At 39.4% G+C, this 23,929-nt stretch overlaps 1 protein-coding gene across 4 annotated transcripts in view; it reads left to right on the top strand.

The window, feature by feature from the left end:
• Nucleotides 1–2,182: 2,182 nt before the first annotated feature.
• The window catches only part of CDKL5 (cyclin dependent kinase like 5), a 51,531-nt gene continuing 29,784 nt past the window's right edge, over nt 2,183–23,929 (top strand). For all 4 annotated transcript variants that reach the window (XM_063126426.1, XM_063126428.1, XM_063126427.1 and 1 more), the window contains exons 1-4: nt 2,183–2,324; nt 4,043–4,077; nt 13,909–13,954; nt 20,059–20,195. In XM_063126426.1, the coding sequence (XP_062982496.1) occupies nt 2,261–2,324; nt 4,043–4,077; nt 13,909–13,954; nt 20,059–20,195 (282 nt within the window). In that variant the 5' untranslated portion in view covers nt 2,183–2,260. The remainder of the gene's footprint in view (nt 2,325–4,042; nt 4,078–13,908; nt 13,955–20,058; nt 20,196–23,929) is intronic.

Consider the following 23,929-nt stretch of genomic DNA (forward strand, 5'->3'; position numbering starts at 1 on the left):
ACAGGAAACATTTCTTGTTGTTTGCAGGTATAAGCATCATTGTACTAGTTTGTGTAATATCATTGTGGCTGAATTAGTCTGGTTTCCTTGGATTTAAGGTTTTTGTTATGTAGCTAAGAATTCTACTTGGTTTTCAGTTTGGATATAGTAACCAAAGTGATATAAAAATAGTCTATTCATGGAGAATAATTTTGCTTACTTTATTTATTTATTTATTTATTACATTTCTATACCGCCCAATAGCCGGAGCTCTCTGGGTGGTTTACAAAAATTAAAACTTACTCTAATAAATCAAGGTGCGACGAAGGTGTTCTTGTACTCATACTGATTCCATTCTATAATTTCTTTCATTGTTTATTTGATTTGTACCCATCTTTCTACCTAGAAAAATAGCACTCAAGGTGGTTTGCAATCATAAATAAAACTTGATTAAAACAAGAATAAAAACAAATACATTAAAACACAATTAAAACACACCAACAACAGAATAAAAACTGCATATAACCCAACAGACTTCTTATCTGCCAAAAGGTCTGCTTGGATAAAATGACTTTGCTTTGCCTGCCAGCATAGCAGAGAGGGAGCAAACCTAGTCGCTCTCAGCAGGGCATTCCATATCCTGTAAGTGACCACAGAGAAGGCCCACTTTCGGTTTGCCACCAAATGCACCCATGAAGGCAGCGGTCTCAAAAGAAGGACCTCTCCCTAAGATCTTAAGACCTGGATAGGCTTGTATTGGAGAAGCAGGACTTTCAGGTAGCCTGGTTCCAAGCTGTATAACGCTTTATAGATCATAACCAGCACTTTGAATTCTGCCCAGAAACAGTCCAGTAGCCAAAGAAGCTGTTGTAACAAGGGACTTACGTGCTATTTGTAACTGACCCCAGTCAACAGTTTGGTCACAGCATTCTGGACCAGCTGAAATTTCTAAATAGTTTCCTAAGGCAACGCCATGCAGGGTGTATTACAGTAGTCCAAACAGGATGTAACTATGATATGACCATGATGGTTGAAACAACAGATAAACAATTTGGACAATTTCAGGATGTAACTAAAGCATGTGTGACTGTGTTCAGATCAGATGTCTCTAGGAACAGGTACAGTTGGCACACTAGCCTCAGCTGTGCAAACGTACTCCTGGCCACTGCTGAATTTCTATTACCTTACTTTCCTTAAAATAAAAGTTTAGAATGATGTTTTCCATCATTTAACTTTGCCTGTTCATATTTGTTGGAAGATCTATTGCTAATCCTAGGACGATTTATTGCTAATCCTACAACAGCATTTGGAAAAACTAAAAATAGTGATGCAGTGTCGTTTCTAGGGATGCATAGTCCAGCAGACAGGTTCATCGATATATACCCATGTGCTTATTTAATGATTTAGATTCATTCCTACCCTGAAGTCATTTTTCCCATGAACAGCTCTGTTCCCAGCACACTGAGATGTGAAAAAAATATTCCCCAGTTAACTTTGTTGATTTCTTGCTTTTCTTTTCTTACAGATTTCAACGTTCTTTTCAAACTTTGGTTTTATAGCTTAAAGTGTGCATTTTCTGATATTCTCATCTTTGGCATTTAGAAACTTTAAATTTGTATGAAACTTTCTTCACTTGAAACCATGTTTATAGTATTATCAAAAATACTTCATTGAAAGGATGTTATATATCGTAAGCTTTATCTATGCCTGGACATGACATTTATATCTAATTATGTATTTTTCAAAAATATTAAAAAACCCATTAAAATGTACCATTCATAGTTTCAATAGAACTCCGAGGGCTTGCAAGCCTTGTACGTATCATGGGACTTCAGTATTTGTTTTCAAAAGAAGCTCAGTGTGCTTTCTGACATGCTGCCTCCAAAACTCAAGGTGGCTAGCAATGCAGTGTGAGGAATGTAAAATCTTAAAAAAGGTCTCTCGCTTTTAATTATTTGAACTAATAAAAGAAAGAATGTTGTGCTTCTATTTTATGCTTCTATTTATTTATAACCTTGATGTAAGTGGCGTTGAAGCACTATTGCTATCATATCAGGGACAATTTTTCTCTAAGTGTCTGCTGGTGATGGGCTTTACTAACGTCAATTATGTATTTTCTTTCTTTGCAGGAATCTCTTACAAAATCAGTACATGAATGTAAGACTGCATAGTCATCCAATATAGATTCCTTCTATCAAAAACCTCCTCTGTCTGCTGCAACGCCTTCAGGTCTTCTCTATGCCATGTTGTATGACAGTTGTCCCATGAGGAATTTGTCTTCATGAAGATTCCTAACATTGGTAATGTGATGAATAAATTTGAGATCCTTGGGGTTGTAGGTGAAGGTAAGCACATATTCTTAATTGAATTTATTGAGGGACTGCATGAATTAAGAGAGATGGACATAATGAGGAAGAAAATGTGAGTGAGACCGTGTCTGTAGGAAGCTGTTCTGGATTTCCTGCTGAGATAAAATAAGATTTGGCTGGAGCCAATTTTTCAGACCTGTTGGTACACATGGTATCACACATTTTTCTCCTACTATGGTATCTGATAAAATTGGGTTTTTGAAGCAATACAAAAAAGGCAACATCTGTTTGACCAGAAAGGAAAAAATAAATGAATATGCATTGTAGGTAGTAATAGGTCTGTCATGTAGCCTTCAAGTCTCTGAACAAAACCAGTGTGTCCATGTGGTAGTTTAACACTATTGTAATAGTGTATAGTTAGATAGCTCCTGTACTGAAATTAAGATTAGAGGGATATGTGTTAGGAAAATAGTTCTTTTAAACAATTAAGCTTATTTTTTCCTATTATTATTATTATTATTATTATTATTATTATTATTATTATTATTATTGGTTTTAACCCACCTTTCAGGATGTATTGCCCCAGCACCTATGCAAGATGTCCCACTGCTTAAGGTGGGAGGATGTGTGCTGCTGCCAGTGCACCAACCCCCCAAACAAGAGATTGGACAGGCAATCTCCAGGGACACCTAACAATGTTATACTTTGAGAAAGGACCCCTAAACGTATGGCATTCAGGACTCGGCCCCTCCCAGAGACTCTCTCACACAGAGTGAGAAGTCAGGCAGTTGGGCTCTCTGGAGAGGCTGCCTATCCATCTGATCTCTCACTCTGGGAAATTCCCCTATTGATAGACCAGGCAGGCAGGCTCTCCGGAAAGTAATGTCCTGCTTTGTGCGGATGTCTTAATGCTCCAGAGAGTCCTCAAAGCGAGAGATCGGGCAGGCGAGAAGGCAGCCACTCCAGACAGCCCACCCAATCTCTCGCTTTGGGAAAGGGCTCAGAGCAAGAAATGTTTGAGAGTTGCTCCTTCTCCTCCTCTGAGAAGCCCTATTTGTTTGCTTCTCTCTCACTGTGGCATTTGATGGGGTGGGGCTAGTGGGGCAGTGGAGACAGTGCTAACAAGCGCCCTCTTGGCAGTAGGGGTTAGGTGTAATCCACCATCCCTCCTGATCTTCCGCCTGAGCAGGGGACTCATTCTGCCTCGTGGGAGGACAGGCTCTGCATTGCCCTCACAAGGTGGCTCATAATATTAGAAAACATGAATGTACAATTACAATTAAACACACCCAACAGTAGCAGCAGCTAATGCTGTAACAGCATTGGATACTGTCCATTGTTCCATAGTCACTTGTATCACTTTTGTGGTTTTATGCTGCAATCATTCAAAATTAGTCACTTTCTTGGAAAGGTGGTTGATTTGGGGCTATTGCCACATCATCCAAAACCAAAAGTACATTTGTATGCATATGTATGTATTTTACTCTGTTTTGAATTTTGCTTTATATCAAAAACTACAAACAAATGCACTTTCAGTTCACGTGGAATAGTTAAATTCAGTGATGAAGTAATGTCAAAATACTTGAAAAATCCAATTGCCGGTGTTCAGTATTTGCTCATATAATAAGGTTTGAAATGTAATGTTAACAACAAATAATGATTCATGTAAGGTGTATATAAATGCTGAAACAATTTTTCCTGAATTATGGTAGCTAATCGATGTTGTTTTTCCTCCTTTTGTGGTGGTGGTCTAGGAGCCTATGGAGTTGTACTTAAATGCAGACACAAGGTAAGTAAAATATTTTTAAGATTGCTATGTGGACCAGATCTCAATTTTCATGCTGAAATTATATGTATTTATTTATTTCATTTCCATTTTTCTACTACCCAATAGCTGAAGCTCTTCATATAAATAAAAGCTTGAAGTTAATTACTAACATGCTGGGTTGATTCAGGCATAACAGCAAATCATGGTTTTGTGTTTCATAGTTCCTAGGTGTCTGGGGCATGCGTACTCCCTTTCCTCACACATGACTATTCTCTCCCTTTTTTTCCTAGTTTGAGGTAAACCATGGTTTGCTGTTCTACCCAAAATGGGAAGCAATGTTTTGTGCTTGTCCTGAAAACCCGCATAAGAAACTAAGTTTTATTTTATTTATTTATTTATTTATCATATTTATACCCCGCTCCTCAGCCAAAAAAGGCTCTCAGAGCGGCTTACACTTAGCAAAAAAGACAGTCCCTGCCCTCAGGCTTACAGTCTAATAAAGACATGACACACAAGGAACAGGAGTTCAGGAGGGAGCGGGGGGAGGAATTTGCTTTAATTCTGTTTTGCAGGGCAAGCACAAACCATCATTTACTGTTTGTCCAAATTGGCAAAATGGTTTGCTTCAGAGGAAGGGGAGGGGTTTGCATTGTGGGAAGGGAAGAGGGAGCTCTTTGAAGGCCTGTTCTTATCATGACAAACCATTACTTTGATTTATATCTGAACCAGCCCATTGTCCTCCAGAAAACTGCGTGTTAAACTCCATGTATACTGCTTAATTTCAAAGAACATGTCCTATTAACAAAGTCCCAAAAGTCTCTCAACAAGCTTCTTTTGAAAGTTTATGATTCAGGATAGGAATTGCTGCTTTAAAGCAAAGTGAGTGGCTCCACTACATGTATGCAAACCATTAGCCCCATTTGTGTGTTTAACTTATTGATCATATGAGATGGGATCAGGATCATTGTGAGTAGCTCGTCCCCCTGGCATCTACACATTGAGCATGAACACCTGAAGAGAAGGAGCCTCTGTGTGTACAGCTGTTCATCTTGTCACCTCCATATGAACTGGAACCCTATACTGTTGGAAGTTCCAACTTGCTTGGAAACCTCCGTGTGTAGAGTTGTATACACAGAAAACTCCTCTCTTCAGAAGTTCAAATTCTATGTGTGGATGGCAGCAAGAGGGATCACATGATGCACGTGACTCAGGCGCAGGACTACACAGGGTGGTCCAGCTCACACGTTCACTTACCCAGTAAGTTGAATGCTCAAATACGGCCATAACATAGGCTTAAAAGGGACACTCTGCATCATTGGTTTTGTATAGTAAAGTAAAAACCTTGTTTTCATTTATCCTCATCTATCTATTATCTATCTATCTATATTCTGTTCTCATAATATTCTGGAAAAAGGAATATAAATGTAAGCCTTTTAATGTTCATTCACAGTCTCTTTGATGTTTGTAGTCTGAGTGCATGTACATTTTTCAAGTCTTCTTATTGCCTATCATTTAAGTTACTTTAAAGAATGCTGCTGAGTTGCCGTGAAAAATGGCATCTGATACAAAAACTGCTCAAACCGGTAAGACACAGAACTCGCTACGTGTCTTATGCCCATTCCCTGCTGAAACAAATATTCTCTTGCAAAGAGTACTTAAAAAGTGTACTCCAAAATCTAGTTCAGAGTCTTCTGAATTGCATCCTGTGATCTTATTTAGGAATGCAAAATCGAATGTGACTAGAGACATTAAAATACACTGCTTCTCATAGTTTATAGCTGGATCCTCAACAAATTTATTTCAAAAGGAGATCTACTGTATAAATGTGCTTAGGATTGTTGCAAATAGATGTGCGAAATAAGCGTGACTAGTGTTGCATGTAATACCGGAGGTGTTACTAGTTGTAGAATGTAATAGATCTGAATGAGGCTTTAATTACTCTTCTAAAATGTTGAGAACAGTATTTCTACAAGGAAATGAAATACTGTGATTAGCACTTACCCGCACCTTTTAACATTTAATCAGTAATTCTATATACTCTTAGCATTTTTTTCTCTAATATGAAGCTGGTCAATCTTCTGTTTCTGAATGATGTAAATAGAAAAGAATACAAATACTGGCAAAATAAATGTAAAGTAAAATAGGCTAAGAAGAAATTTGAAGAGCAATATGAGGTATAGGATTTTTAAAAACGTTTTTTAAGAACGTGAAGAGCAGAAGATTGACTAGAGAGGCATAAAGAATGCTGGAGTAAAGAGATATTAAATTAATACTCATAGAATTGAGCAAATTGTACAGAAATGCAAACAAGTTTATTTGTGATTTAAATATGTGTGTTGGCTTGTTTTTTTCAGTGTGGGAGAGCTACTCCATTTCCAACCATTTTGGGGGATGTTTATATTTGAACAATTATGTAATAAAGATGGCAAAAAATGAATATTTAGAATTAATTAGGAGGCTAAATAGAAGGCCACTGACAGTCATCCAAGTGTTGTAAAGAATCAAATGTAAAACTGTAGAATTAATGGAAATAACTAAAATTGCCTCCTTACTTGAGACTTTTTAAAAAGGATCCATGAATTCAAAGGCCTATCATCCTAAATTATTTCAGCTAAAAGGCAAAAAGCAAATATTTTATATAAGGTGTTATTAGGAAGCAGTTAAAAAACAAAGAAAGTTACATCCCAATTTAGAGTATTGTGTACTGTGCTAATTCCATGTTCTAAAGATATAGCAGAACTAGAGATGGCAATGCAGATGATGAGGATTTAAACGGTAAAGAAGCTTTTTGACAATTCTCATTTTGTATATACACAAAATTTCAGGTGTAAATATTAGTTTAAGAGATCACTGTAAACTGCTTATAAAGTGTGCTTTATTTTACAGAGTTATATAATGCCCCTTCAATGGAGTTTACATAAACACAATAATACATAAACAAAATACAATAAACATGGTAAAATAATAAGGTACATTAAAAACCATGGGAGAATGAAAATGTGCCTGGCACCAAAAAGATAATAATGTTGGTGCCAGAAGAGCCTTTCCAAGAAGGAAATTCCACAAACAGGGTCACCAGTGAAAATACTTCCTCTCTGGTTACCACCCATGTTACCTTGGATAGTTGGGAGCACCTTGAAAAGAATCTCTGAAGAGATCTAAATGCACAGGCATGTTTGTATGAGTGCAGGTATTGCTTCAGATCAGGTATGTCTATCCCAAGCTGCATAGGACTTTAAAAGTAAACACTAGTACATCAAATTGTGCTTGGACAGGGACCAAAAGCCAGTGAAGTTATTTTAATAATAGTAAGATCTGTTACGTCTGACAGTCCCAGTCAACAGTCTGGAGGTTGTATTTTGAATTAATTGAAGTCAAGGGCAGTCCCACAAACAACACTTTCTAATAGTTGAGCATGGATAGCTGAGACTATGCTACTTCTATTCAGGAGATGCTGCAGCTGATGTGCTAGCTAGGATTGTATCGATTGTGTAAAAGCTGTTCTGCCTGTGTTTCATGGATTATCAGACTATCTGATATATTTATTTTTATTTACAGATTTGCCCAAATTTGCACATGCAAAAAAAGCAAATTCCCCCAAATGCACACTTTAGTCTATAGATAAATGTGCATTTTGGACTGTTTTTTGCATATTTTTCTATGATGAAATTTGCATAAAATTCCTGAAGGTTATAAATACGGTCCGCAAGTCTGAGGAATCTGCCTGACAGGGGGAAAAGTCAGTCCACTGTGGAATCTTCAGGTCAGATTCATAAAAATCCAAACTCATTTGGTTCCATTGTGGGATTTCTCTGATATCCCTAAGCTAGCACTAGCATAAGATGTTGAAAGCACTCTTTGCCACAGAGGCTACCTGTGTTCCAGTGACAATTCTGGATGCAAGAGTTTCCCAAACATTAAACTTGATATTTTAAGGAAAGTGCAACCCGATCTAGAACAGGTTGAAAACCATCTCCCTGAACAAACGAAACACCTCATAATATTACCATCTTGTCAGGAAGGAGCTTGAGGGTATTGGCCCTCATCCAGTCTGTTACTGATTCTAGGCATGGGTTCAGCACTTCCACTTCATCTGAATCTGATGGGAAAGTGGGAGAGCTTGGTGTCATCAACATACTGATGGGAACTTACTTAAAAAACTCTAAATTACCTCTTCCAACAGTTTCATGTAAATGTTAGAAAGCATGATGGACAATATATCAAGCCTCCAACACTACCTTCTAGAATTGGCCCTCAGGTAGGAATGGAACCACTGTGTAACCGTGCCTCTAGCACCCAGCCCAGAGAATCTATCCAGAAGGAAACCATAGCTGATGATATCAAATGCTGCAGATGCCTCAGGAGAATTAGTAAGGTTGCACTCCTCTTGGCATAGGTCAGGGTAACAAAGGCAGTATCTGTATCAAAACAAGGCCTGAAACCACATTGAAATGAGTCCAGATTACCAGTTTCATCCAAGAGCACCTGGAGCTGCTCAGCCAACACCTGCTCGAGTACCTTGCCCAAGAAGGCAAGCAGAAGAGAGAGAGAACTTGTTTATCCTGTTCATAGAAAGCTGTGCGCAACATGTTTAGTCTTGGGACCTATTAGGATTCTAGTTTTTATTATCTGGAAATCTTGTATAAAGGCACATTTGAGTATTATTGTTTTTTGCATATAAAGGCACTTCTGGAATCTTTTCATTTTTCTGAATGAATAAGGAAAGGTTGAGTGAGATAGATATAGATCCTAAAACATAAATTAAAATGAGAGCAAATGGTTGTGTGGCGTGTGTGTTTGTACTTTTGTTTTAAAGATGGCTGCTTAGCCATCATCTTAACTTGGCAATCATAACATTGATAGGCACTGTAATCCAACTCCCTCCTCCCATCAGGACCATTTAGTTGGATGAGTATCTTTTTAAGCTTGTGTATAGTTTTAACAGTTTCTTCCTCTTGCCTTGTCTTATTTCAAATATGGAGAGTATTAGATCATGCAGTTCCTTGAAAGTTAACAATAATTGACTGAACTCTTCTGAATTAATGCATTTTGCTAATAATGTAGGATAGCACCAGCACAAGCTCTCTTGCTGCCTGAGACATGAGAGCAAACGTGTCATACCCTCCCACCCTTTCCCTTTACCTCATAGCACCCCCTTCCCACCACTACATCACAGCCATCCCTTTCCCCTTTGCTTTACTGTGTTGCGCCCCCTCACCCCTTCCTTTTATTCTGCTGTGCTCCAACCCTTTTCCTTTACCGCATCCTGCCCCACCCCTTCCCTTTGCCATATATCACGTTCTCTACCCCTGTACCATTATTGCATCACACCCCACCTCATTACCCTTTCATTTAGAGCATTGCAGCCCATCCCTTCCCTTTACGATGTTGCATTCCATCCTCTCCTGCATTGTGTCCCCCCTTACTGCTGCCACACCTTCCCTTCTCGTTCCACTTATTGCTGCGGCATCGTACCTCCCTACCCCTTCCTCTTACTGTGTCACGTATCCCCTTACCTCTTACCTTTACCACTAATCTGTGGAGCCAGTTAGTAATGCAGTTAACTTTGATTTGTTTTACCCAGAATTAATCTCTGATGTCTGAGCTTGGATGTCATGTAGCAACCTCCAATCAGCTTGAGGTTGAATATGCAAAATGGCTGTGGAACGCTCCTGGCATGTGCTGTGGCAAATTCTCGCCATTCCATTCGCATGGCGATGTCCTGTGACACCCCTCCCATACCTGGGTCTGAGAAAAGACCCCCTCAGATCCAGACATTTTGGCCTGGCCAACTTTCTGGAGCCATGCTGGATACTTCCTTAGCTGACACAGCTTTCCAGAAGTGGCTGCTCTGGAGAACCCTATCGTCCACTCTCTTCCTGCAGCAAATGCCACAGCAGGAGAGCAGCCCAGAACATGCACTGACAGCAGCAGTAGTAGATCTTCCTGGTGGGAGGGGGAATGGCCAATTTGCTGCACCGCCACCTGAGGCGGTGCTTCACTCCAGCTCATAGGAGGGCCGGTCCCAATGCTGGAATCTGTTAAACTTAGGCTTCTCATCAAATGTTTATCAGCTAGTTTTATTTACTTTTAATTATGAGTCAGATGTAGCATTATCACTCATTTGTATATTTAAAGAATAGAAATAAATACATACAAGACTACACAAGAAATATTCCAGACAAATGTATTGTACAGAAAGTTTGAAAAATACAGTGGAAAGCAAGTCTATAAAATCAGGTTTAGTGACCTTTCTTGATTCATAAGTGATTACAGGGAGAAATGCTTAAAATAGGCTTCTATTTTAAGATGAAAATTGAATGGCTTAGCTAATTAGAAATTTTAATGTTGAGCTTCTGTGCTGTATTGTCTGAAGAAGGTAGGCATGGGTTCCATTCCAAGCACTCGGTGCAGACAAAACCCAGATAGGATGATATCAGATCATTCCAGGAAAGGTTCTTTGATATGCATAGAAAAATGGAGATGTCTCTATCCCCCTCGCCCCCCCCCCCCCCGAGAGTTAAAGGGAGAATATTTGCTTTGTTAACCAAGATAACAGAATTGAGGAAATCCTATTGATCTCAATGATGGAACCTAGTCACTTCACCAGAAGAAGAAATGAATAATATTCTACCTTCTACTTTACACAAGACGTAGGGAATTCTAATCATCGCCCAAATGATACTGTTCCCACCCTTGTTTCCTCTCTCTCAAGACTCTAGATAAACCGTCTTTCATTTTACTTGGGTGGGTTGTGGAGACCATAGCTCTTCAACTTAAAAGGAGTGATAGAAGAAACACTGACAAATCTTTGGAAGATAATAGGGCTCCCAATCAGCCTGCTTCTAGAGATTTGCTCAAGGACAATTTTGTGGTAAACTCTGAGGTTGCAGTAATTGGATATTGAGTCATTGTGGTTCGTGGAGGAAGGCTTATTTATGCATTTTAGGGCTACAATGTTTAATCAGTTACAATGAGTTTAAAAGATGTCTCCAATTAATTCAAAATACAAATGCTTATAAAAAAATGCATATAGCCAGCAGCAAATTTAATGAGGCATCCCCCTTTTCACTCTTCATAGCTGGGAATCGCTTTTCTAAGATGATGCCTGATATGACGACATCATCATCATCATCATCATCATGATGTATTTATTTCTTACCTGCCTCTCCCTTTGGATCGAGGCGGGGAACTACATTAGAACAGGAATTAATACATCTTAAAAATTCTTGATTTTACATTGATCTGGATAGGCCTGCCAAAAAAGGCTAGTCTTTAAAGCTGCCTTAAAATCGCACAGAGAGTTAATTTTATGAATCTCCTCCGGCAGGCCATTCCACAATCTGGGGGCAACAGAAGAAAAGGTCCTCTGGGAAACTGATGTCAGCCTAGTTTTAGCTGACTGAAGTAAGTTCACCCCAGAGGACCTGAGTGTGTATTATATGAAAAACAAAGGAAGTATACTCCCTGCTTCAGAAATTTGGTTAATACTATATGCAAATGTATGCAAATTTAATCAAATTAATAAAATCAAAACTTGTGTGATTTTTAAAAGAAATTGGGCTGCAGTCTTAACAGAGCAACCTTTTGCTCTTATTACACCAGGACTTGAGATGCGCTTTGGAATGGCCATCTTACCTACAAATGGCTCATAGTTTTTCACATATGGCAAAAGAGGGGGACAGACATGGAAGACAGTCAGACCAGTTATACTTTGCAGCAAGTATTCCCCCTTCCTTTGCTTATCTCAGTGAATTGCTCTGTCTTGGCATCTCACTTGTTGGAGTAGAATTGATGTTGGACATCTGTGTTTCACATCCCGAAATGAGGCACCTGTTAGGGGTCTAGGCAGAGACGTTGTTTAGAGTTTGATCAAGTTTCTGTGTGTGTTCTGGGAACAGGATGTGCAAGATGCCCGTTTCCCATAGTTTCCTGTCACTGAAGTTCCTCTTGAGCTCCAAGTCTGCTACCTTAGAGTCAGGAGATATAGCCCCGTGCAGCAGCATGCCCTATCATCTGAGTTATGATCTTCCTGAATGGGTTTTGATGTTTTAACTGGTGATAGTAGTCTATGATTTGGTGCTGAGTTCCATCATATATTATGCTGTGTTCTGGTGCCATGATCCAGGCAGTCAGCGTGGGTACAGCTATTTTCCCCCCTTCTCCTTAACATCAGTGAGAGAGAAATCATTTGCAGCAGTCTGGGGCTGGTCTAAAGTTGTGCCTCTTTGACAGGGGAGTGGCTGTGCATTGAAGGGGTATAAGCTTCTCCCCTGTACTGCCTGCATCCACCTATGACTCTTCCCTGGTTTAGCCATACTGCTGGCATATCTTTACTGATGGAACAGGTCTGCCAGTATATTTGCAATGTTCGGCTGGTCTATCTGTCATAGTGGTGGCATATCTTATTTTCTGCCAGCATAACGGAACATGCACTGATTAGCCCCTCAGCTGGCATATCTTCAGTATGGAAGTATCTCTTTTATTTATTTATTTATTTTATATCCCCCACATTCTTCAGTCTAAAAGCTTTCAGGGCATCTATCCTATGCCTAAAGGATAGGGGATAAGATTGGTATTTGGTTTCTTCTAGTCCTAGATTGTATAAATAATTGTCTGTGAAAGCATCATTATTATTATTATTATTATTATTATTATTATTATTAACACTAATTATAATAATGATGATGAAAAGTCAGTAGTTTGCTTGCCAGTCCCCCAGGTTTCATAGCTTGCAACTTAACCAAGTGCCAAGCTTTCTTTTTGAAACCAATTAACATTTATGGCAGATATGGAACAGTGCCATGTTTATGTAAAGAGTAATTCACAAGCAGTGCCATCTGCAGATTGCTGTTACTTTATCAGAAGCAAGCCACAAACTAATTTCCTGTACAATTTTGTATTTCAGTTTTTTCAAGAGTAGTAATTGGAATGACATAAAAAATAATAATTCCCGTGTTTTTACCAATTACATTCTGATCTTTTGATGGAGCATTTTGATTCTCAGTGTTAGCACTGCACAGCCAAGACGGGATGAGAACAGGCTGACAGCTTTTAATCCATAAATTTACTTTCTACTTCCAAGCTGTGTGATAGAGAAGACTCACCGTTCAGAACCTAGGTATCCACTGTGGTAGAAAGTACCTAAAACTAGCTCTAACCTTGTTCATTTACTCCAGAGGAGCAAAAATCCCAAGGGCCCCCAAAAGTGGCTAGAAAACCTTGGGGGTTTGCAGCACTGGGACTAAACCTCAAAGATTTCCTCTGCTCTACTGCTGACTTGGTCCCTTTAACATGTTCCCAATTAGTAAGCCAGCGACAAGTTTTGACTGCTCTTGCTGCACAGCTCTGTAGCCAGTCAAAATAACCCACTGTGATCACCACATGACACAATAATCCATAATGTGTTAAATAACCCACTCTGCAGACCATGGATTATCAGAGTGGGTTATTTTGGCCAAATAAGCCATCATAGGCTAAACTCCTACCAGACAACACAATAACCAATGATAAGTTAAACCATCATGACTTAATTAACCCTTCATGGGTTATCGTGTCATCCGAACTCAGTCAGTGTCCATTCAGATGATCAGAAAACTCTAGTCAGCCAGAAAGACGAAGCAAAAAAATATGTCTTGCATTATTTGCTAAAAGCCAGATAAAGAATAGCAACCACAAACTTCTGGAGGACAATAATTTCCCAGTCTTGGGAACTTCTGTAAAAGCCCTGCTTCTAGTACAACAGTTCTAGCCTTGCCAAAAGTTGCAACGCAAAACAGGGCAAGGTATTTACTGAAACTGAATCTTTGATCTTCCTGACAAACGACTCATTTTGCTGTCTTTATTTTATAGGAGACGCATGAAATTGTGGCCATTAAGAAATTCAAAGACAGTGAAGGTAACTTTCTCTGATTGCATACGTGAATGCATTTGAAATGAAATTCAGTACCTTTTTGTGTCCAAAGTAAAGTCCTTCAGTTGTTATATAATTCTAGTACTATTTCAATGTAGTTTGTACTGAGCATTTGCTTTTTTCTGAAATTAAGCAGAATAGTCTAGAGACTTAAAAACATAGGGTAGCATCCAATGGGAGTGCAGCACTAATGCTAACGGCACTGTGCTAGCATAAACAAATGGTAGCTCATCAACATGAACCGCCCAGAGAGCTTCGGCTATTGGGCGGTATAAAAATGTAATAAATAAACAAATAAATAAACAAACATTAGCGCTTGCTAGTAGAAAGCGAAAAGGTAGTGATTTGTTGCCAAATTTTACCATTTCCCCCTTTGCTTTAGCAAGCCGCTGAATTTTGCCACTTCTTCCCTTTGTACGAGCAAGTGCTAATGATGTGGCACTAGTGTTGGCTTATGCTTGCGCAACTTCATTAGCACTAATGCTGTACCACCACTGGATACTGCCCCTACTCTTTTGTGTCAAAAAACTAAATGAAAAAACTACAGTGTTATTTCAAAACTTCCTGAAATGATGCTGGACAGTCTTAACTACGTAGTAGTAAAACTGTAAGCTTACTAGATAATGCACAGATTTTTAACTTTTATTATTATTTATTGCCACCTGGAGGTCTTTTTAAACCAAGGAGTTAAACTTTTCTGGGCGGTAGATTAAACTCTTATGCACCGTTCTGTTTTATTCAGCAGAACTTCATGTACATACAGTTTGAGTCTGTAATCTTGAGAAACTGGATTTTATGCCTAATATAGAAATAAACTCTGAAATTATTAGTGATATTTCTGTCTCATGCTTCAGTTTATCATTAGACAGAGCATGGGTTTGCATATAACAGCAAGCCACCATGGATGAATTTCCTCTCTGGGCTTCTTGTTGCAATGGGTTGTTGGCTAGGGTGACCATATGAAAAAGAGGACAGGGCTCCTGTATCTTTAACAGTTGTATTGAAAAGGGAATTTCAGCAGGGGTCATTTGTATATAGGGAGAACCTGGTGAAATTCCCTCTTCATAACAACAGTCAAAGTGCAGGAGCTATACTAGAGTGACCAGATTTAAAAGAGGGCAGGGCACCTGCAGCTTGAACTGTTGTGATGAAGAGGAAATTTCACCAGGTTCCCCATATATACAAATGACACCTGCTGAAATTCCCTTTTCAATACAACTGTTAAAGATACAGGAGTCCTGTCCTCCTTTTCATATGGTCACCCTATTGTTGGCATGCTTGACAAGCCACAAGCAATTGCAAAAGAGCCTGTAGATTCTCGTTGGCTAGTCAGGCACCCCAACAAGCCACCCTCACTGTGTTTGCATGTAGCTACATGCTGCAGTGTGCCCCCACCATGGCTCAATTATTCAAAATGGAGGCTGCCACCGCAATGACAAGTCCCGCAAGGAACTTCCCCCATGATGGTTTCTTATTACGTGTGAATCAGGTCATTGGGTGAGTTTGCACATCACACTAAGCCACCCTGAGAATAAATCACCGTGGATTAGATTGTTTGCTCACTAATCCAACAGATGATTGGATGCTCTGAATTGCAGCTTGCCATGGCTTGTTTCCCTCCTCAGCAGCCCCCTTCAATCCTCCTACCAGCTCCCGGCATATATTCCAGGACCCTTTGTCCTTGTTTCCTAAGGTCCTAATTCAGCACCCTTTCTGAAGTTGATAAACTTGGGTTGCTGGCTCATGAGGGAAACTTTCCCCTCCCCTCTTCTGATTGCCAAGTGGAATTAATTTCCTGAGCCCTTCTAAACACAACACTTCTGCCAAAAAAAAAAAAAAATTCCAAGATCCCTCTTGTCAGTATCCTTATCAATTTCATTCTCTGAAGCTTCCCATGCTTGCAAACACTTGTTTTTAAAAAACACTGCTTCACCTACTTCCAAAGTAAGCACACCTGGCCCAAAAGAACCTTCTGCTGTAGCTGCCAGCTGCTTTTGGTTTCCCAACCCTGCCTGGGTGCTTGTCATTCCCTCCACTGGTCTAGATTGTTAGCTGTCTGATTTACTATGGTAAATGTATGCAAATTGCCTGGCAGAAAAGTGAGGCAGATCGCTAAAATTACACAAATTGCAGGCTGGAGCAGTAAAACTGAGAGGAAAATTACATGAATTTCATAGTGGTAGACTTTCACATCTGCACATTTGCAAAAGACCATTTTTTTTTTAAAAAAAAATAGTTTTAAAGTTGCAAACATGTTTAGGACACTTTCCAGTGTCCTTCCTTCTTGATTTTTAGGAGCATTTTTAGGAGCATTTAGGTCCTGACAAGGGATGAGGTAAGATGACTGTGGTACTAGCAAGATTGCTAGTAGCATCAGGAGAATTGGCCACACTTGCCAGCCAGTTTTCTAACTATTCCCAACAACCCACAAAGAAGACTCCCTGCCAGGTTTGGATGTCATGGCAAGCCACCCTGCACAACCCAACAACAAGCCATGGGTTCTTGGGATTGCTTGTTCATGAAAAATCCTGCGGAAACTGCCCTGGCTTTGGATGTCAGGTTGCCATTTTGTGCCAACCAGGTCAGAGTGAGCAACTGGCTCAGGCACCAGATTTTGGTGTAATGAAAGGGTAGCAGATTATTAGACATTTATTTTGTTATTTTTATATTTCTACTGCCAGGTACAGGGAGAGGTGTATGTTGGATTTTCTGCCTTATGTGCCTAAATAACTTGGCTGGCTTTGGGTGTTATGTATGTTGACCTAGGTGGGTGGGGGCTGCCATTTGCTTCTCTGTTTCAGTCAGCACAATGCCATGGGCTGACCCTGGCTACATGACTCACTCTCTGTCCCACACTTAGCAGCACAAATATAATTCAGGGAAAAGAAGGTTATCCCAGCAGGTGGCTGAACTGTGAATACTCCTACATTCACAGAAACAAACTAGGAAATTGTATACTTTTTAATATTTATTGTTTGTGAACCACCCAGAGAGCTTCGGCTGTGGGACGGTATAGAAATGTAATAAATAAATAAATAAATAAGGTAGGTATGCCCTGCTCCTGGTTTCATGATTAGATATTCTGAACGAAGGTCTACTCATTTTTGTGCAAAGTGTTCTTTTTCTCTTGCCTCCTACATGAGGCAGAAACTCAAGGTGGTGAAGTGGGGCTTTTTAACCTACAGGTCTAATGCCGACTACATAACCCCCACCCTAGCCCGTAAGTATAAGGGAAATAATTGCCCTTTGACCTGGTTCAGAATACGAAAGCTCCTTATCTCGTCAGGGCGACACCCAATGTGTCAAGATGATAAAGGTCTGTGATAGTGCACTATGAATGCACATTTCTTCCATATCTTGCAAACTTATCTTCAAGGTTTGCTTCATTTGCAGGTATATTGCATTTTCCAAGCATTCAATGGGCAATACTTTTGTACTGGGAGTGGCAGAATGCATCAGTGCATTAGTTGCAATTGTGTCTGGAATATAGCTATGTTGTATGCAAATATCATCATAGCTGTGACTTATTGGGCTGGTTCACACATCACGATACTCCACCCTGAGAACAAGCTGCCATGGGTTGGTTATTCAATTACTAATCCATGATGGTGCCAACGGGCAACCAGCCTCTCCAAGGCTTGTTTCCAATGTCTGCCCCTACACGTATCTCTGCATGTATCCCATGGGTCATTGGCACAACTCCTCTATACTCCTGCTGTGCTGTGATTCTCTCCCACCTACTCCTTTCTTGCATTGAGGAATACCTATTCTCACATGCACATGCCATATCTTCGAAGTGGATCAGGTGTGGGGACTGACCTTACTTTTTAAAATGAGGTGCCTGAAGGTTTTAGTCTTTCTTTCTTTCTTTCTTTCTTTCTTTCTTTCTTTAAAAGCCTTTTTGGCTGCTCCTCACAGCCCTTTCCTCTTTCTAGGACATCTATACATGTATGAATGTGTGTGTGTGCGCCCAATTTGATTTGATTTAATTTGATTTGATTTGATTTATTACATTTATATACCGCCCCATAGCTGAAGCTCTCTGGGCTGTTTACAAAAGTTAAAAACAGTGAACATTAAAAAGTATACAAAATTTTAAACCATCAAAAACATAAACAGTATAAAAACAATGGTACCATGGTGATTGGGGGTGGGGGGTGGGGGCGGATTTAAGCTTTCTCTGATTCTGTTTTCATACTGAAATCCCATCCCGGGGAATGGAAATAATGGAAAAAGGAAAAAATTGAGGCCCATGGCAGGTTGGGTTGTGCAAACCAGTTATTAAGTGTCAAGCTATATGCCTACATCCCCTTTGTGAACTTTTATTGTTTGTAGCTTCTTACCAATTTTTAGGTGATGTGTTCCTCTACTGTACTATTGTAACTCTGGCATGCTTGTTTATCAATGTATATATTTCTAAAGCTGAATACAGCAGCAAGAATATTCTTTGTCTTTCCCAAAACCTATCTTTGACATGTAGCATAGATGCCATTCTATTGTAAATTAAATATTCACAGTTTACACATTTTGTGCCAGTGGAGGCTTCCTCTTAATGTAAATAGCAGCTTTTGGGATAGGTTGGTTAGTTAAACTCCCCCTCCCCTGCCCAGCTGGTATTTACATTATAAAAATCATGCACATTAATGTCATCTGCAGAATTAACATCATGTTTAATTTGACCCTTATTCTTCGCTTTCTTTCATTTTTCGGTGTAGCTCAGTTCTCTCATTGGTACATAGAAGCATAGTATATTAAAGTAAGTTCATCCTCATAGAGCGTTTTCATACGGTGGGAGGGGAATCGTGTTTCCCTACCATTACTTTGCCTCCTGCTTATGTCCCACATAGAGATGATCAGCTTCCTCTTTCTTCACATGAGGAAGAAATAGGAAGCAAGTAACGACCACATGGGCCATTCAGTGGGTATTTTTGTAGCGCAGCTTCTCTTGCACAGAGCAGGAAATGGCACCAATTATTGTCAAGGCCAAGAAGAAACAGATTTTCCAGGTTCCATTTTGTAACAGAAAAAACAACAGAAGAACGAGAGGCGCCCAGGAAGATCATACATCATCATTATGCTGCTACCGTTTGCCATAATAAGCACGGTCAGTGTTGTAGTTTAGGGCAAAGGAATAGCCCAGTGGTCTTTTCTTCATTACATCCATGAGAGAAGCTTTTGTTTTTCGTTTTTTTGCAGCACATCATGGGTATTTAACACTTTCTGTAATCTACTTTATCAAAAAATAAGACAAAGAAACAATAATATTCCCTCTTCTTCCCAGCTGTTTTTATCCCTGCAGTTTTCTAGATTTTTATCTATTAAGCATGGGTCTATGACACTGGCAAGATAAAATGGGCTGGTGAATAGGAATTTGAGGGTGGGGGAGTAGATTCAGGAATGGCTAAGCTCCCTCCCAAATGTTATTGTTAAAGTGAAATTAACCCTTAAACAACCCAGAGGTCTGGGGTCGCATATCATGCTGTGCAACCTCCAAAGAAGCTAATCATAGGTTGTGCTGCAAAGCGGAAGAGGTGGGCACACTGCAGCCAGCACACCCACTCATGCACTACAACCCATCGTTTTTTAAACAGATGAGTTGCCACTATATAAGAACACTCCCATTGTTAAACACTATCTACAATATTTAGATAGTGTGCAGTATGTAAATCATGTGCAGTATGTAAATGGTACTGGATAAAGTGCTGCAATATTCTTAATGATTTTTAAAGTTACTTTTCTATCAAGGGTCTAGCTAATAGTCTCCCCGCAATGAAATGAAAATAAATAAACAGTATAGTAAATGAATTATTTTTGCACTTATCTCCAAAGCCAGCCAAACAGGAAAAGAAGTTCAAGTTAAATGATTTTTATTTGTTTTTAAGTTACTCACGAGTTGTTAACATTGGTTTAGGTATTCTATAACTATTTAAATTATCATTTTCAAAGTAGCACATGGATTGCTGAAACACTTGACATTTTATATGAGCAGAAGTGTCAGATTTTGAGTGAAGCTTTTTCTGGTTCCATGCTTGGAGGGATTTTTTAAAAAAAATTCTCAGTATATTTTACCAACTTTTTTTAACTTTTAGAAAATGAAGAGGTCAAAGAAACCACTTTACGAGAACTTAAAATGCTTCGTACTTTGAAACAAGAAAACATAGTGGAGTTAAAAGAAGCTTTCAGAAGAAGAGGAAAACTATATTTGGTATTTGAATATGTAGAAAAAGTAAGTTATTTAGAAGAAAGTTCATATAGTATTTCACTCAGATGACTAAACTTTAAAAATGAAGATATATAGCAAAAATGTTATGGGTTACTGGGTTGGATCCATGATCTGTCTTACATGCTTGGAAGGGCTCTGCTCACAGAAAGCGCCACTGCCTAATTTTTGGTGTTCCCCCTCCCCCCCTCCCCCATACACAGAGGCCTCTGTCCCTTTTGGCCTGTTTGCACAATCACAGAAGAGGAAATAAGCCCTTCCCCACTTGTACCAGTCACGTGCCAGGAGGATTTGCATAATTATCCTCACCAGCAAGGCTTGCAGTGTTGTGCAAACCTGGTAAGGGTGGCTTGTTGCCATGGTTAACAAACCACTCTCACCGGGTTCACAAGGTACAACAAGCCATGCTGGTGAGGATAATTATGTGAGATTAATTATCCCCCTGGCATGCAACTGGCATGCACGATGGAGGAAATAAGCCAAATAATAAGTGGCTCATTTCCCCCTCCATGATTGCGCAAACCCAGTCTCTGTAGTATTTTCAGGGGCCTGGATGAGCTGCTGTGGGAAGGAGGGGCTGGAGGCATCCACTTCTGCCAGCCCAGTTGCACATGCCTAAATACTAAATTAAACCTTACAAAAATATTACAAACGTTTTATAATAATCTTTTTTACTTTATTTCTCATGATCAACCAAAAACTGGCAGTGAGATATAAGAAATGAGAATAGAATGTAATCCAGAGATTTTATTTCTTATATCATCATAGCATTCTTTTATGTTTGGAAAGAATATAGATAATGTTTACAGTTTATCAAATTGCCTTATAATTGATTAACAGGTTATTAATGTGTAACTACTTTTATTGTTAGCATTCTTTTTATTTTACTCTTGCTGCCACTAGGTTTGTGCTTGTCTTTGTTTAAAGCGTTGGTTGCATTTGGTTGCTTTTAGAACTTGTTTTTATTTGCCTTTTGTATTGATTATATTTCATGGTTCTATAATTATGTTGTATGCTGCTCTAGGTTCTTTTAGTGTACGAGCAGGATTATTTATTTATTATTTGCTTATGTTCATAAATTGCGTAAAAGTAACCCTAGTGTTCTTTCATATAGAAACTGATTTTAGATTACAATTGTGGTATATGCTGTATAAAGTCCTTTCTTAGCATCTACGAATACTGTTATAATTTGCAGATCTACTTTATGCCTGATTGCTCAGAAACTGCTGGCCACATAGCTCTGATTATGGTAGTTTTATGAGGCAGGTACAGTTAGGAATTCAATCATATGAAAATACTTGAATTTTTGTGGGTGGGCACAGATTGCTATAAGCAGGCCCTCCCATTTTGATTCTGTGAAATCATGATTCCTTCCACCACTTCCTGATCACTCTTCCCTCCTCAAAATTTGAAGAAATTCTTTTGCGTGTTGAACCTACAGCCTCCATGATCTCATGGAAGAAAAACACATTGCCAGCATCCCTGTTTCCAGTACAAATTTGTTTTTACTGGCTGGGAAAGAGTTAAGGCTTCACAGACCTCTTCCATCTGTGGAGCCCACCCCCACCACCCCTGCTACTTTAACATCCTTTCCTAAGGGTGATTGTTCCCCTCTTGGAGTGGGGAATGGGAGAGCAAGTGTAAGCAGGATTTGGATTCTTTTAGACATTTATTTTGAATGATTAAAGATACCACCCTAAAAGAAATTGAGCAGTCGATGGGCCTGATTTTTTTGGGAATGAATACTGGACTGCTAATGAAACTGTTGTAGTCCTCAGCCACAGTGATAATCTGTTCTCCTGTGATAGGTTAGTCATGTAAGTTAAATGTGTTCTCAGACATTTAGCAGCATTTTCCACTTGTTCATTGGCATTAGCATTTACCCACAAAGATGTTGGGAGCAGGCTTGAGCGTTCCTTACCTTTTGCATCTCATGTATAAGACATTGCAATAATCTAGGCTGGATGTTATTAGAATGTGGATAACTATGACCAGATGGTCTTTCTTCAAGAAGTGGTAGAACTACTCGTGCAGCAAAAGCAGTACAATACTACACATGCCACCTTGACATGTAAGAGTATTTCTAAGTTGAAGCATGAACTCTGAGGGTAAATGCAACCCCGCCAAGAACAGATCCAATACCTCTTAACCTAGGTTAATAAACAAGCAGCATCTCTATTTTCAGGTTCAAACTTCAGTTTATTAGTCCTCATACTGATTCCAGCAACTGTCCATGTTGTCCACAACTACTCCTAGATCTAGTGAAAAGAAAAGAGAGCTGAGTGTCCCATCCATCTTAATTCAAATTCAAATTCCAAAATTCCAGGCAATTTCCCCCAGCAGTCTTGCATAGATATTGAATATGCATGGGGATAGGACAGAAATCTGTAGAATAGAAGTGAGCAACCTTTTTGGCCCCAAGGGCCATATGTGATCCTGGCTAGCAGCACTGGGGAAAGAGAGAAATGTCTAAGAGTTCCAGGATCATGTTGTTCCAACACAAATCATCCAAAGGGCATTAAATCAGTTTCTGTCCCAAAACAAGGCTGAAAGCCATATTGAAATGCATCTCGATACTTTTTACTTACGTTTGAGTTGGAATGCATGTGCGCTCAGCTCCTTTAAAAAAGATGGCGGATGCAACACTCTCCTTCCTTCTGGGATGTTGCATCTGCATGTGGACTAAGGTGAGGATTTTGCAATCAGGATATCGTGAGATTGTCCCCTCTCCCTCTCTCTACACTGGGCTGGTGTAGAAATGGCCATTGTCATATAATTTGCCCCCCAGCAGTCTGGTTCCACGTTTTCAGAGGGGTTTCTTCCACTTGTGCTAGCCATCTCCTTGACCCCTTCCATCTCTCTGAGTTCTCCAGGTAGCTGATCTGTCTTTAGTCAGTGAGCGAGGACATAAATGACTGTATTGATCACCTGACTCAGTTCTAAATTCCAGAAATTAGGTTGGTGTTAGGACTCACAGCCATATCAAGAATCTTGGGCCATCTGAAAGAGAATTACATCAGGCACTCATAAAACACCAACTAAAGTCAATTTCTACCACAGCAGAGGTTAGAAACCACCAATAACCTAAAATATATCTAGTAATCTGTCAATAGCAAAGGCAAAATCGAAATCTCACACCCCACAAGTCATCCTGTCTGGGTAAGAAGATTCAGTCAAAGACACCTCTGCATGGATGTTGATGTTTCCCAAGACCAAAAACCTAGGGATCTTCAACATCAAGGCCACCTCTTCCATCTCAGGTAGAGAGACTTTTGTAGACTGCATGATGGAATGGTACACCATCAGAATTCCCAATAAATTCCCACAGCTGTGATTCCTAGCTGGTGCCACACTCACTGGACACAGTTGCGAGAGATCACTGCCTCCCTTTATGCAGTTGAATGTCTGAAGCATAAACCAAGTTGGTGTTCTCACCTAGGATTAAATACTGGGTAATCTTTTTAAAAAAGCAATAATAAAGCAGTATGTAATATTAGAATTACATAACCATGCTTGCAGGTAATAAGCAAATGATTAGTTAGCAGCATACATATACATGATTGAGCAATGATTGTACACATTCCATGTTGATCAAACCATCCTTAAATTAAACCATTGTTAATAAGTTTAGAAGCATATTTTTATACAGCCTTAATTAATCCTATCAGTAGCAACAAAAGATTTTTTTTTAAAAGAAATGTCTGTTTCTCAACCAGTAGTTTCATCACTTATAAATAAGG

This window comes from Elgaria multicarinata, chromosome 5, assembly GCF_023053635.1.
Source record: "Elgaria multicarinata webbii isolate HBS135686 ecotype San Diego chromosome 5, rElgMul1.1.pri, whole genome shotgun sequence".
NCBI classification, from domain to species: Eukaryota; Metazoa; Chordata; class Lepidosauria; order Squamata; family Anguidae; genus Elgaria; species Elgaria multicarinata.